Source organism: Anguilla rostrata, chromosome 4 (genome assembly GCF_018555375.3).
Source record: "Anguilla rostrata isolate EN2019 chromosome 4, ASM1855537v3, whole genome shotgun sequence".
NCBI lineage: Eukaryota > Metazoa > Chordata > Actinopteri > Anguilliformes > Anguillidae > Anguilla > Anguilla rostrata.
The window spans coordinates 8448783-8462655 of record NC_057936.1 but is presented as its reverse complement, the minus strand read 5'-3'; the positions used below and the strand labels follow the sequence as shown (position 1 = coordinate 8462655).

Genomic DNA, 13873 nt, shown 5'->3' with positions numbered 1-13873 from the left:
TGGACCTTATGCAGTCCTCTATCGCTATTCCATAGCTTTCCTGCTAACGTTAATCGTGTTGGAGCTAACTGCTTAACAGGTAAAATGTCTGCATATTTAAAAGTATTTATTAAGAAAATTTGAAGCACTGCATGGCGTGATGAGACCATTGATCCCCCCCCATATCAGCCTAGGTTTTCATATTGATTTCTTTAAAGTTGCAACTTGTTCTCTAACAGACAATAATCATGCAGAAAGATTAAAATACAAAATGCAAATACAGAGATAACAATAAACTGGCCACATATAAAACTATTGTTTTGTAATATTTAGGGAGTAATAGTAGGCCAACAAGCAAGCGTAATTGCCTTAAATATCATGATCTGAATAAAACTATGTAAAAACAGCAGATAAACATAAAGAAATTATACTGACAATGGTAGTTATTGCAACTGTGCATAAAAAACTATGCAAACTGGTTCAAACTGTAGTCAGTGGGACTGCTGTGGAGTCCTTTTGCGAGTCCAATAACATGGGGTGCGTTCATTCCTCTTCCTCATCCCTGTTCTGTGTAGCGGACTCCTCTCCCGGTCTGCACAGGTAACGATGGCAACAGTTGCCCGGGTGTCCGTTGCCCCTGGTGACAATGTGGGCACGATGGCCTGGAGGGCAGTCTGGCGGCTTGGCAGGGCATTTCTTGAAGTCGCAGGTACACACTGCAGGCAACTGGGGGCAGCACTGATGCAGAGGAATGTAAGGCTTTGTCAGGAAGGAGTCTGGGGGACAGGAAGGGACTGGAACAACGGGGCAGGTGACACTGGCACACCTGAGCCGCTCTGAAACAAACAGGGAGGCAAAAACAGCTGTGTGTACTAAGCTGTATGGGGAAAAAAGGTTGGTTATGTTTATAGAGCAGGTTTTCTGGGATGTTTTTTTATATTTTATTATTCTAAGTCAGTGTTCTAGAACTCCATTGCTTCAATTACCAGTGGTGATTGTGACATCAGCATTAGAATTTTCAGTTAAGAACAGTTTAATCACACATTTGTGCTCTTGCACCCTATACATTATTAGACATTTAACCGACACTCTTTATCCAGAGAGACTTGTATAGCTTACGTTCTTTTATATGCAATCCATTAATATATACGGACTCAAATGTTCACTTACAAGCCCGGTTCCACATCGATTATGCTAAACTACCAACTGCCCCACCCCCCCAATGCAAAATGTTTAAAGTGACTCATGACCAAAATAAAATGGTGTTGGGGGGTTTTAAGCGGACACTTCGGCTTCATGTTTAAATGTTATCACGGTATTGACAGACGGTGTCACTCACTCAGCTCCTTTTCACATTCACCCCTGGAGAGTTGCGATCCACAGCTTCCCATCTGGCACACGCACCGGTCCTCCTGGACCTTGCAGCCCATCGTCATGCACGTCCACTCTTCTTCTTTTTCTCCTCTTTCCATCTTTTCGATCATTTCCATCTCGTACAGCCTGTCCTCTGATGGGCAAGACAAGTAAAAAAGGGCTTCCATATTTGTATTGAATATGGGACACGTTTTGCTCCATATCTTTGAGAATAAGTCCAGCCGCCCCCCCCCCCCCCCCAAACTTTGTGATCACTACCTAAACATCCCCCACACAATCGCTACCTACCATGATCTTCACCCCCCCGCCCCAATCCCCAATCGCTACCTAAACGCTCCCCCCCCCACACAATTGTTACCTACCATGATCTTCACCCCCCCACCCCGCTCCATAATCGCTACCCAAACACCCCCCCCCCCCCACGAGCGCTACCTACCAACACTCATCACTCCCCACACGATCGCTATCAACCACCACCATCAACCCACCTCCCAACTCCGTAATCGCTACTAACCCCCACCCACCCACCCCACCCCAACTCCCTCCAGCTCATTCCATGTTCCGTATTTCCATTGGTTAATGATACATTACATTACATTACAGGCGTTTGGCAGATGCTCTTATCCAGAGCGACGTACAGCAAACTGTACAACCATAACCAGGAACAAGTGTGTTGAAAACCCTAGAGGGAAGTACAGTACCAAGTGCAGGGAACGAACGGCTAGTTTAACTTGGAGTGATGTAAGTTAGGCAATGTTAGCGAGTCTACGAGCGACCGTGCGAGCGCCCCACCCTCCATGACTTTCCGGCAGTCCTGCAGGAGGTTGTATCTGAAGACCCTGTGGCAGGTCTGCTCGCCGTAGCAGTCGCAGGACGACATCCTCACGTTGCACCCCCACACCCAGGGGCACTGCTTGTCCACCCAGGGGTATCTCTGGGTCCCTGGGAGAGCTGGGGGCAGGGCGTAGAGGAGGATGGGAGGGAGAGAGGGAGAGAGAGAGAGGGAACAGAGAGAAAGGCAGAGAGAGGAGGGTGAGAGAGAGAAAGAGATGAAGAGATGACAGAGAGAGAGAGAGAAGAGGGTCAGAAAGGGGAGGGGCAGAGAGGATGGAAATGAGGGGGGGAAGAGTCAAGAGTGCTTTGTTTTTGTATGGATGTATTTATTGATGATGTTGTAGGAATTGTAGGAAAGTAGAGACAAACAATTTCTACCTTTGACTACACAAACATTTGTGTCATTTATTTTAGCGCACACAGCTAGCGAGCTGAAAATGGCGCTGCTCAAACAAAAATAAACGTAGCTTCCGTTACCCAGAAAGCACTCTCTTAAAGGGACCTAACACAGACGGGCACACAATATAACTGCGTGTGTAGAACCACCCTGAAACCACCGATTATGATGAATTATGTCCGCTACAATGTCATGCACTGATGCACTGTTAATATGTGGTGCTATGTCCTTTGATTTTTGTTGAACCTGCCCAGGGACTACAGATGAAAATGAGCTTACTTGCTAACTCATATTTACCTAAATGTTGATTAGTGTGCACTGTCCTTGTCAGGTAATTTTTGCAAATCTGTAAAAAGAGAGAGCTTCTCATATTGTTTTGTACTGTTTTGCATTGCATTGTATTGTATTGTATTCTATTGTTTTGTGTTGTATTGCATTAAGTGTCAGGGTGAGTAATTTGCAGAACCCCCCCCCCCCCCGTTATTTAGAAGATAGCCCCAGTCCCTCTCTCACCTTTGCAGACCCCGGTTTCTGGGGGCGTGGCGGGGGCGTTTCCCAGGATGAGGGCGCAGGTGAGGCCCCTGTCGCAGTAGCCCCTCCCCCAGTGGGGGCCCCCACACATCTGGCCCCGCTGTCGCGCGCAGTGCGGGCAGCAGCCGCACGGGTCGATCACGTAACCCCCCGGACACTCCCAGTTCTCCAGCGAACACTCCACCTCTGAACAGGGGACGCAGCCTGCAGGCGGGGTTACCCCTGGAGGTTCCCGAACAATTTCGGAAAATGAAGGTTAATGTACAGTGCGCCTACCAGCAGTACAACAGTAACCTCCAAGCACTACATTATATTAGCTTGAATTTTGACAAATTTGAAATCACTTATGCTCTATTCTTCCGTGAAGAGCTAGAAATTTTTTTTTTTTAAATTACGTTGGGCATTTCCAGTCACACCCGAATTTGTAGTTACGCAAGCGTAACCTGGTGCCTGAACACGTGCCTGCCACTCCAGCTGTTTCCCTTTCGCGCTGCGGCCACTCAGCCGTGCACGTGCAGAGCGCGCACGTCACAGGCAGGGGCACGGGTCAGATTCCTTCTGAGACCACGGCGCTCATCGTGTGCTGCAAGTGTTTTTTTTTTTTTACTGCGTTAAATACCCAGCGGCCCCATAAAACGTACGCATTTTTAAAAAATGTATATATAACTGTGAGAATATCATCACCGTGTTATTGCATTGTTTGTGTTATTGCCGAGTAAAATACCCAGTGTTGATTCAACCCTTAACAGAGCAAACATGACTCCAGTTGGGGACTCGGTTGCACTTTGTAAGAGTTGATTTAACACTGAGCGTCTGTCTGTTGCAGAGGGGAAGAGACTCACGGACACAGACTCCAGCCCCGGCTTCATCCCCTGGATCTGGGGTGTAGTCAGGCACGCAAGAGAGGTTCCTGTCGCACCGTCCCCCCGTGGTCCCGTCACAACTCTGCCCGGGCCCAGGCGTCGTCTGCTCTGGGTCGTCGCCGCAGATACTGAGCCCGAACCAGAACCAGAACCAGAGCCAGAACCAGAACCAGGGCAGGGCCCGGTCCGTCCGCATGGCTGCCATCGGCCGCCGGTTAAAACTTCCAAAGAGTGTTCGCGGAAGGATCTGGAACAACTCCAACTTGCAGTAGAACTGCTCTCCCGCTGCTCGGTCCCTCTGTTCTCCCATCCAAAAGCCACACCCTCCTCCTCCTCCCCCTTTTCTTCCAGTCTTTCGCAGGTCTGCATCCATCCCTCCACCCCTACCGTCGCCCCACCCACCCCCACAACTCCAAGTGCTGTAACTGTTCCCTTACCCATCTCCCCTGTACCGTTCCAGGTCTAATTGTGTGTTATGTGATTTTTTTATTATTTTTTTTTTACCTCATCCACGTCATAAAGGACTGAGCAGTCCGACGGACAGTAACTGACACACTGGCCAAAGTCCAGCAGGTCACTACCACTGAACTTCAACCCCAGGAAGGAGGGAATCTGCTTCTCTATCCCATCCAGGACATCCCTGGCTAACACTGGAGAGAGAGAGAGACAGACAGAGAGAGAGAGAGTAGTAGAGAGAGAGAGACAGAGAGTGGGAGAGAGAGAAGTGAGAGAGGTAGATTTTAAAGATAGCACCCTGTTACCAGTCTGTAAAATGGTATCCGTTTATCAACACTACAGACATTACTAGCAACATAAATTACTAGTAACAAAAAAATACCATAATTCCACAAATGCAAGATGCATATTTCTGTAATAAATATGAGGCACTCACATTTCTCTGATCATAATGTTCAGTTACTGATCATTCATTCCCCCAATCAGGGGCATTCAGGATGATGACACTCCCCTAGAGGAATGCATTTACAAAAGGTCAACAACTGTGTTTGTACTGAAAAAAAATCTGCTATCCTATGCTGACTGATACTTTTCATAAATCAGCTTAGCTAGTGAGGAATGTAAATAACTAGTGTTGATTACCTAGCTAAATATGGTTCGAGCAAATGCCTCATACTAGTTCGCTACGTGAATATATTTGTTGTATTTACTAATTTTGGTTAATTTAGCAAGTTTACAAGCTTCCTTGTGAACCCTGGATTATACCTGCTATACAAAAAAAAATCAAACCTGTTCGTCTTCTTGCATTGACGCGGCGAGCGGCAGCCCGTCCGCCAACCGAGCAATCATTGTCAGCAGAACCATTTTTTGTGCAGAATACTCTAAAGAGCTCGCAGTATTAGATAACAATGAGGGGTCCAGCTGAACTGACAGGCTCCTGCTCCGCTCTTGATTTGACAACACTGACGCGCTGAACTGGCCGGAAATATTGGAGGTGCGTCGTTCAATTGTGGCCCGCTTCATTTCAGACATTCGTTCCGACCTAAATAGCGACACCCCGTGGACTTGAGGACCCTGGAGTAATGACGTGACATTATTGTGTGTCGTGTAAAATGCTGGACCGTATGCATTCCTCTATCGTTATTCCATAGCTTTCCTGCTAACGTTAATCGTGTTGGAGCTAACTGCTTAACCGGTAAAATGTCTGCATATTTAAAAGTATTTATTGAGAAAACTTGAAGCACTGCATGGCGTGATGAAACCAGAGACTGTAAAAAATATGGACAAAGCTACTGTGACGTCACCCATTGACTCTCCGTGGGTCTCTAAAACACGTTTTGAAGCTCAATGGCGGGCGCGGCCATGTTGTCGTTTTGGAGCCAAAACCATAGAGTTAGGACGCTCTCTGGTTATTACTATGTGATTGACAGTCGGGTGCGGAAAAGCCCATCAACCTGAACGAACGATTGCAGAACGAACGTGCGGCTAGCTGACTGTCTGCCGTTATGTTTTAAAATATATTATCAGATGTTTACGGAGTTTAATTTCCATCCGTGACTGTACTGTGTCATGTAATCACGTTATATGTATTACATAAAAAATACAATTATGTTCAGTTATCTTCAATTTATGTTTCTCAGCAAAACGAATATGCTTAGCTAGCATATCAGCTTGCCAGTGAGCTAGGTAGGCTATCCGTGGTTAGTTCACGCATTAGCAATATGAACCACAGGGGAAGAACATTGACTACACTGATGGTCAATCAATCAGAGATGTGTAGGCTACTGGTGATTTGACTAGGCTCATTTTCGTGTAACTGTCTGGTAGACCTGCTGTTAACCGAGCAAGTTATCGTCGTAGGTTTTCGCCACAGTCAGTTAATGAGCCAGTAACTGCTACTACCTACTCCATCGTCGTTTGTGGTGTTCACTTGCTGGGTGACGCTAGCTGACCGATCGTTCGCAAGTCACTTTCTACCGAATAAAAATTAACACTGTCAGTGGTGATGAGCAAATCTACCAAGTATATTAATAACTGATCTGTAGGCGTGTAAATATGACAACGCGCTTTGTACAGCAAGTTTTCCACCTGGTGCATGAAGATAAAAATAATGTAGGCCTAGCCTACATTGAATTTCTAATTATTATTAGACCTTTATTTTTATTATCAAAACCAATGGAGAAAAGCCAATATACGCAAGGAGCCCCCAGGACCGATTCTGAGAACCACTGTCTTAAATGCTCTTGTCGGTCTCTTAAATGCTAAAAACATGTTCCTTTCTAAATGCCAGTCTTACAAAGATGGTTAATTTCGTTAAATTCTGTGTGTGAAATTTCATCGTGTGTTGTATGCTATTCAGCAAATAAACCTTAAGACTCTTAATTCGCTTCGTGAAACTGAAAATGTTGCAGTATTTATCCCAAAATCGGGATTATAGTAGCTTTGTCACATGCGTGAAGCATGACCCAGGTAGACATTTACGGAATGCACACGACTGACAAGCCGTCAAACACGTTTGACAGATTGAATATTTGCAGTTTAGGGTTAGCTAGCTAGTCAAATAGCTTGGTAGCCGAAGTTGCGAACTATTTTAGCATAGGCTACTGGACTACCAAATATAGCAAGCTGATTACTTTCTGTCAACTAATTATTTGGTTAAGTAGGCTAAAGGAAATAGTAAAAATGACTCGGCTACCGAAAAACCTAAGAGGAGAATTATTTTATGGTCGTCTAGTGCAGCTGTAAATAGCACACGCCATAATGAAGTCACTACGAAATGGGATGCCTGCATTTTCTGACTTCGCACAAGTGGACCGTGGTCGGAGCCGCAATGTCAAGGCCAAGAGGCGCCACCTCCCACCCCAGTGACCATAGACTGTAGCCCTTACTGTAGCGCAGTCCACCGCAGTAATCAGGAAGTGACGCAAACTGTACGTCATTGGTCCACAACAAATATTATAACAGTGCCCAAATGACACAATAAATCATGAAATCGACCCATGGACAGTCATAAGACGAATAAAATATTGTGACTATTTGTCCTCATGAGAAAAAAATACTGACTTTGTATTTTGAGCGCATTTGTACCGTAGACTTACATGGAAACCCGATATGAAAACATCTATACTGGAGCCAACCGTAGTGGCGCTAGTGAGCAACCAGGAACAACAAGACCAGGAAATGAGCTTCAAAAACGAAGTCTGGTTTTGGCCGCTTGGATGAAACCATTGATTCCCCATATCCGCCTAGGTTTTCATATTGATTTCTTTAAAGTTGCAACTTGTTCTCTAAGAGACAATAATCATGCAGAAAGATAAAAATACAAAATGCAAATAGTTAATAATACAGAGATAACAATAAACTGGCCACATATAAAACTATTGTTTTGTAATATTTATGGAGTAATAGTAGGCCAACAAGCAAGCGTAATTGCCTTAAATATCATGATCTGAATAAAAATGTGTAAAAACAGCAGATAAACATACAGAAATAATACTGACAATGGTAGTTATTGCAACTGTCCATAAAAAAACGATGCAAACTGGTTCAAACTGTAGTCAGTGGGACTGCTGTGGAGTCCTTTTGCGAGTCCAATAACATGGGGTGCGTTCATTCCTCTTCCTCATCCCTGTTCTGTGTAGCGGACTCCTCTCCCGGTCTGCACAGGTAACGATGGCAACAGTTGCCCGGGCGACCCTTGCCCCTGGTGACAATGTGGGCATGATGGCCTGGAGGGCAGTCTGGCGGCTTGGCGGGGCATTTCTCGAAGTCGCAGGTACACAGTGCAGGCAACTGGGGGCAGCATTGATGCGGAGGAATGTAAGGCTTTGTCAGGAAGGAGTCTGGGGGACAGGAAGGGACTGGAACAACGGGGCAGGTGACACTGGCGCACCTGAGCCGCTCTGAAACAAACAGGGAGGCAAAAAACAGCTGTGTGTACTAAGCTGTATGGGGAAAAAAGGTTGGTTATGTTCATAGAGCAGGTTTTCTGGGATGTTTTTTTATATTTTATTATTCTATGTCAGTGTTCTAGATCTCTATTGCTTCAATTACCAGTGGTGATTGTGACATCAGCATTAGAATTTTCAGTTAAGAACAGTTTAATCACACATTTGTGCTCTTGCACCCTATACATTATTAGACATTTAACCGACACTCTTTATCCAGAGAGACTTGTATAGCTTACGTTCTTTTATATGCAGTCCATTAATATATACGGACTCAAATGTTCACTTACAAGCCCGGTTCCACATCGATTATGCTAAACTACCAACTGCCCCCCCCCCTCCCCCACCCCCCCAATGCAAAATGTTTAAAGTGACTCATGACCAAAATAAAATGGTGTTGGGGGGTTTTAAGCGGACACTTCGGCTTCATGTTTAAATGTTATCACGGTATTGACAGACGGTGTCACTCACTCAGCTCCTTTTCACATTCACCCCTGGAGAGTTGCGATCCGCAGCTTCCCATCTGGCACACGCACCGGTCCTCCTGGACCTTGCAGCCCATCGTCATGCACGTCCACTCTTCTTCTTTTTCTCCTCTTTCCATCTTTTCGATCATTTCCATCTCGGCAAGCCTGTCCTCTGATGGGCAAGACAGACAGGCGTCAGTTAAAAAAATAAATAACGCTCGCTCGCTCGCTCAACCGTTCTGGACCCAGATGCATTCAAAATGGAGCAGGGGGGCCTCAGACTCCAGGGGGCTGCAGTCTCTGCACATTTCTGTGGTTTTCCCCTTTTTCCGTGGGAATTCTCTTCAGCCAATCAGTGACTGAAGCGCTGAAGCACACCCAAAAAAATGGCCAGACTACAGTCGGACACCCCTGGAACCGAGTACCGTGCATGTGGGGTGTCTGTGCCTGTATGTGCCAGGTTTTTTAATTTTTTTAAATACCACGTCCTGTAAGTGCAGTGTCTTTATCTTTTCTAACTGTTTTTAATATCATGAATGTATCTGTAGTGTCATCTCATTCTTCTATCCATTTTAATACCATGTGACCTTGAGTGTTCAGAAAGGTGCCTTATGAATAAAGTGTATTATTAATTATTATTATTATTATTATTATTATTATTATTAACAACAATAATAATAATTAGGACTGTTACTAATCCTCCCATTGTTAGGGACCTTTCTGTACCTCCATCCAGCTCGTATATTGTACTTTGTATCATTATTTTGATGTTGTTGCTTGTCGTCATGCTTCCTAGTTTGATTTAGCAGAGGTTAGGTCAGAGAGTAACGTTTACTGTGTGAAGAGGACTCAATGTGTTCATGGCTATGAATAACTGTTACAAAATGAGTATTGTACCTTATCGGGCCTGTGGTATTGTACCGTACTTGTTCCAATGACCTTCAGTACGCACTTAGTGTACGTCGCTTTGGATAAAAGTGTCTGCCAAATAAAAGTTTAGAGATGTGATTCAGCAGGTGAATGTGCAGACTGTGACAAAGCATACTGGGAAATATTTCGAGTATGACCTGCTCCTTTGGCCAGGGACCTTTGTGTTTATCTATTGTGTTTAGCAGACTCATCGTATCTCTGGCTGTGCGGAGTGATCAGTGATGGCTATAGTTTGAGCCAGAGCTGGCCGCTGGCATAAACACTCTATGCTGTCCTTTAGGACCACAAGCATCCCTGGACCACACAACTCACAAGTTATATATTTTGTTTTTGGAAGGCATTTTAATTGCATGGTGTTCACCCCCAAACATTCTTGCTTGGGGCCTCCAAAGCCCTAGGGCTGGCTCTGGCTTGAGCAGACCTTGTTATATTTGTGAACATAGGAACTATCACTGGCATTTTCAGTCAGGCACGGCTTGGCCAGTTAATGCGTGGATGACGTATGGTGAAAAGGCCTGCCCACCATCCAGTAAAATATGGAATCGTCCTGTAACTGGAAAGTAAAACATGGCTTCCATATTTGTATTGAATATTATGTTTTGCTCCATATCTTTGAGAATAAATCCAGCCGCCCCCCCCCCCCGAGCTTTGTGATCACTACCTAAACACCCCCCACACAATCGCTACCTACCATTATCTTCACCCCCCCCCCCAATCCCAATCCGCAAAGCTACACCCCCCCCCCCACCACAAAACATACGGGTGACATAGCTCAGGAGGTAAGAGCGGTTGTCAGGAAGTCGGAGGGTTGCTGGTTCGATCCCTGCACTGGGCGTGTCGAAGTGTCCCTGAGCAAGACACTTAACCCCTAATTGCTCTCGTGAATGAGAGGCATCAATTATAAAACGTTTTGGATAAAAGCGCTATATAAATGCAGTCCATTTAACATTTACCAATCGCTACCTACCAACACCATCACCCCACACCCACTCCATAATCACTACCTAAACAGTCCCCCCCCACACACACACAATCACTACCTACAACACCATCAGCCCCCAAACCCCACTCCATAATCGCTACCTAAATAACCCCCCCTTCCACGAGCGCTACCTACCACCGCTCATCACTCCCCACACGAGCGCTACCAACCACCACCATCAACTCTGTAATCGCTATCTAACCCCCCACCCCACCCCACCCCATCCCCCTCCAGCTCATTCCATGTTCCGTATTTCCATTGGTTAATGTTACATTACATTACATTACAGGCGTTTGGCAGATACTCTTATCCAGAGCGACGTACAGCAAACTGTACAACCATAACCAGGAACAAGTGTGTTGAAACCCTAGAGGGAAGTACAGTACCAGTGCAGGAAAGACCGCGTAGTTTAACTTGGAGTGATGTAGTTAGGCAATGTTAGCGGTCTACGAGCGACGTGCGAGCGCCCCACCCTCCATGACTTTCCGGCACTCCTGCAGGAGGTTATGTGAGATCCCGCAGGTCTGCTCGCCGTAGCAGTCGCAGGTCCCCATCCTCACGTTGCACCCCCACACCCAGGGGCACTGCTTGTCCACCCAGGGGTATCTCTGGGTCCCTGGGAGAGCTGGGGGCAGGGTGTAGAGGAGGATGGGAGAGAGGGAGAGAGAGAGAGACAAGAGACAGAGGGAGAGAGCGAGAGAGGGAACGGAAAGAAAGGCAGAGAGAGGAGGGTGAGAGAGAGAAAGAGATGAAGAGAGGACAGGAGAGAGAGAGAGAGAAGAGGGTCAGAAAGGGGAGGGGCAGAGAAGATGGAAATGAGGGGGGAAGAGTCAAGAGTGCTTTGTTTTTGTATGGATGTATTTATTGATGATGTTGTAGGAATTGTAGGAAAGTAGAGACGGACAATTTCTACCTTTGACTACACAAACATTTGTGTTGTTCATTTTAGCGCACACAGCTAGCGAGCCGAAAATGGCGCTGCTCAAACAAAAATAAACGTAGCTTCCGTTACCCAGAAAGCACTCTCTTAAAGGGACCGTGTCTACCTAACACAGACGGGCACACAATATAACTGCGTGTGTAGAACCAACCTGAAAACACCGATTATGATGAATTATGTCCGCTACAATGTCATGCACTGATGCACTGTTAATATATGGTGCTATGTCCTTTGATTTTTGTTGAACCTGCCCAGGGACTACAGATGAAAATGAGCTTACTTGCTAACTCAAGCATATTTACCTAAATGTTGATTAGTGTGCACTGTCCTTGTCAGATCATTTTTGCAAATCTGTAAAAAGAGAGAGCTTCTCGTATTGTTTTGTACTGTTTTGCATTGCATTGCATTGTATCCTATTGTTTTGTGTTGTATTGCATTAAGTGTCAGGGTGAGTAATTTGCAGAACCCCCCCCCGTTATTTAGAAGATAGCCCCAGTCCCTCTCTCACCTTTGCAGACCCCGGTTTCTGGGGGCGTGGCGGGGGCGTTTCCCAGGATGAGGGCGCAGGTGAGGCCCCTGTTGCAGTAGCCCCTCCCCCAGTGGGGGCCCCCACACATCTGGCCCCGCTGCCGCGCGCAGTGCGGGCAGCAGCCGCACGGGTCGATCACGTAATCCCCTGGACACTCCCAGTTCTCCAACAAACACTCCACCTCTGAACAGGGGACGCAGCCTGCAGGCGGGGTTACCCCTGGAGGTTCCCGAACAATTTCGGAAAATGAAGGTTAATGTACAGTGCGCCTACCAGCAGTACAACAGTAACCTCCAAGCACTACATTATATTAGCTTGAATTTTGACAAATTTGAAATCACTTATGCTCTATTCTTCCGTGAAGAGCTAGAAATGAGATTTTAAAAGTAAAAAAAATTTTTTTTTTTTTTTTTTAATTACGTTGGGCATTTCCTGCCACACCCGAATTTGTAGTTACGTAAGCGTGTTCACATATGCCCCCTGCCAACAGCTTGGGAGAGTGACGACAACACTCCCAGTGCCTGAACACGTGCCTGACACTCCAGATGTTTCCCTTTCGCGCTGTGGCCACTCAGCCGTGCACGTGCAGAGCGCGCACGTCACAGGCAGGGGCACGGGTCAGATTCCTTCTGAGACCACGGCGCTCATCGTGTGCTGCAAAGAGTTTTTTTTTTTTTTTTTTTTTTTACCGCGTGAAATACCCAGCGGCCCCATAAAACGTACGCATTTTTTAAAAATGTATATATAACTGTGAGAATATCATCACCGTGTTATTGCATTGTTTGTGTTATTGCCGAGTAAAATACCCAGTGTTGATTCAACCCTTAACAGAGCAAACATGACTCCAGTTGGGGACTCGGTTGCACTCTGTAAGAGTTGATTTAACACTGAGCGTCTGTCTGTTGCAGAGGGGAAGAGACTCACGGACGCAGACTCCAGCCCCGGCTTCATCCCCTGGATCTGGGGTGTAGTCAGGCACGCAAGAGAGGTTCGTGTCGCACCGTCCCCCCGTGGTCCCGTCACAACTCTGCCCGGGCCCAGGCCACGTCCGCTCGTCGCCGCAGAAACTGAGTCCGAACCAGAACCAGAACCAGAGCCCGAACCAGAACCAGAACCAGGGCAGGGCCCGGTCCGTCCGCATGGCTGCCATCGGCCGCCGGTTCAAACTTCCAAAGAGTGTTCGCGGAAGGATCTGGAACAACTCGCAGCAGAACTGCAACCCCAACTTGCAGCAGAACTGCTCTCCCGCTGCTCGGTCCCTCTGTTCTCCCATCCAAAAGCCACACCCTCCTCCTCCTCCCCCTTTTCTTCCAGTCTTTCGCAAGTCTGCATCCATTCCTCCACCCCTACCATCACCCCACCCACCCCCACAACTCCAAATGCTATAACTCTTCCCTTACCCATCTCCCCTGTACCGTTTCAGGTCTAATTGTGTGTTGTGTGGTGTGTGAGAGGGGCCAGCGTGGGGACTGAAGGAATGCTGCTGGGTGCTGAGAGAGTGTGTGTGAAACAGTGGGGGGGGGGGGGAGACAGAGCAGAAGAGAGAACACAGGCCACCGACAGCACAGCCAAGAGTGAACCCACACAGACAAAGCCGCTCTGTCTGACTGACTCACTCTCATACACACTCACACACACACACTC

General features: G+C 46.7%; 1 protein-coding gene across 3 annotated transcripts; it reads right to left on the bottom strand.

The window, feature by feature from the left end:
* Nucleotides 1-89: 89 nt before the first annotated feature.
* On the bottom strand, nt 90-13539 carry LOC135252409 (cysteine-rich motor neuron 1 protein-like). 3 transcript variants are annotated; one of them, XM_064330428.1, is made up of 7 exons: nt 5224-5637; nt 4871-4945; nt 3958-4628; nt 3098-3337; nt 2146-2304; nt 1319-1486; nt 90-815 (listed from the first exon to the last, which is right to left on the bottom strand). In XM_064330428.1, exons 3-7 carry the CDS (start codon nt 4349-4351, stop codon nt 523-525), a joined length of 1254 nt encoding a protein of 417 aa, XP_064186498.1. In that variant the 5' UTR covers nt 4352-4628; nt 4871-4945; nt 5224-5637; the 3' UTR covers nt 90-522. The 3 variants fall into 3 exon arrangements, with proteins under 3 accessions (XP_064186498.1, XP_064186495.1, XP_064186497.1); XM_064330425.1 differs by lacking the exons at nt 3958-4628; nt 4871-4945; nt 5224-5637 and adding an exon at nt 13154-13533; XM_064330427.1 differs by lacking the exons at nt 90-815; nt 1319-1486; nt 2146-2304; ... (2 more) ...; nt 4871-4945; nt 5224-5637 and adding exons at nt 7813-8336; nt 8853-9020; nt 11233-11385; nt 12209-12448; nt 13154-13539.
* Between the last annotated feature and the right edge of the window lie 334 nt (nt 13540-13873).

Bases quoted from the DNA above. Each gene is read 5' to 3' on its own strand.
- LOC135252409 (XM_064330428.1), bottom strand. From the start codon at position 4,351: ATGGATGCAGACCTGCGAAAGACTGGAAGAAAAGGGGGAGGAGGAGGA. The intron at 3,338-3,957 runs GTGAGTCTCTTC...GGGAACCTCCAG, and splicing joins CGGGGCTGGAGTCTGTGTCC to GGGTAACCCCGCCTGCAGGC. The intron at 816-1,318 runs GTGAGTGACACC...TGTTTGTTTCAG, and splicing joins TGAATGTGAAAAGGAGCTGA to AGCGGCTCAGGTGTGCCAGT.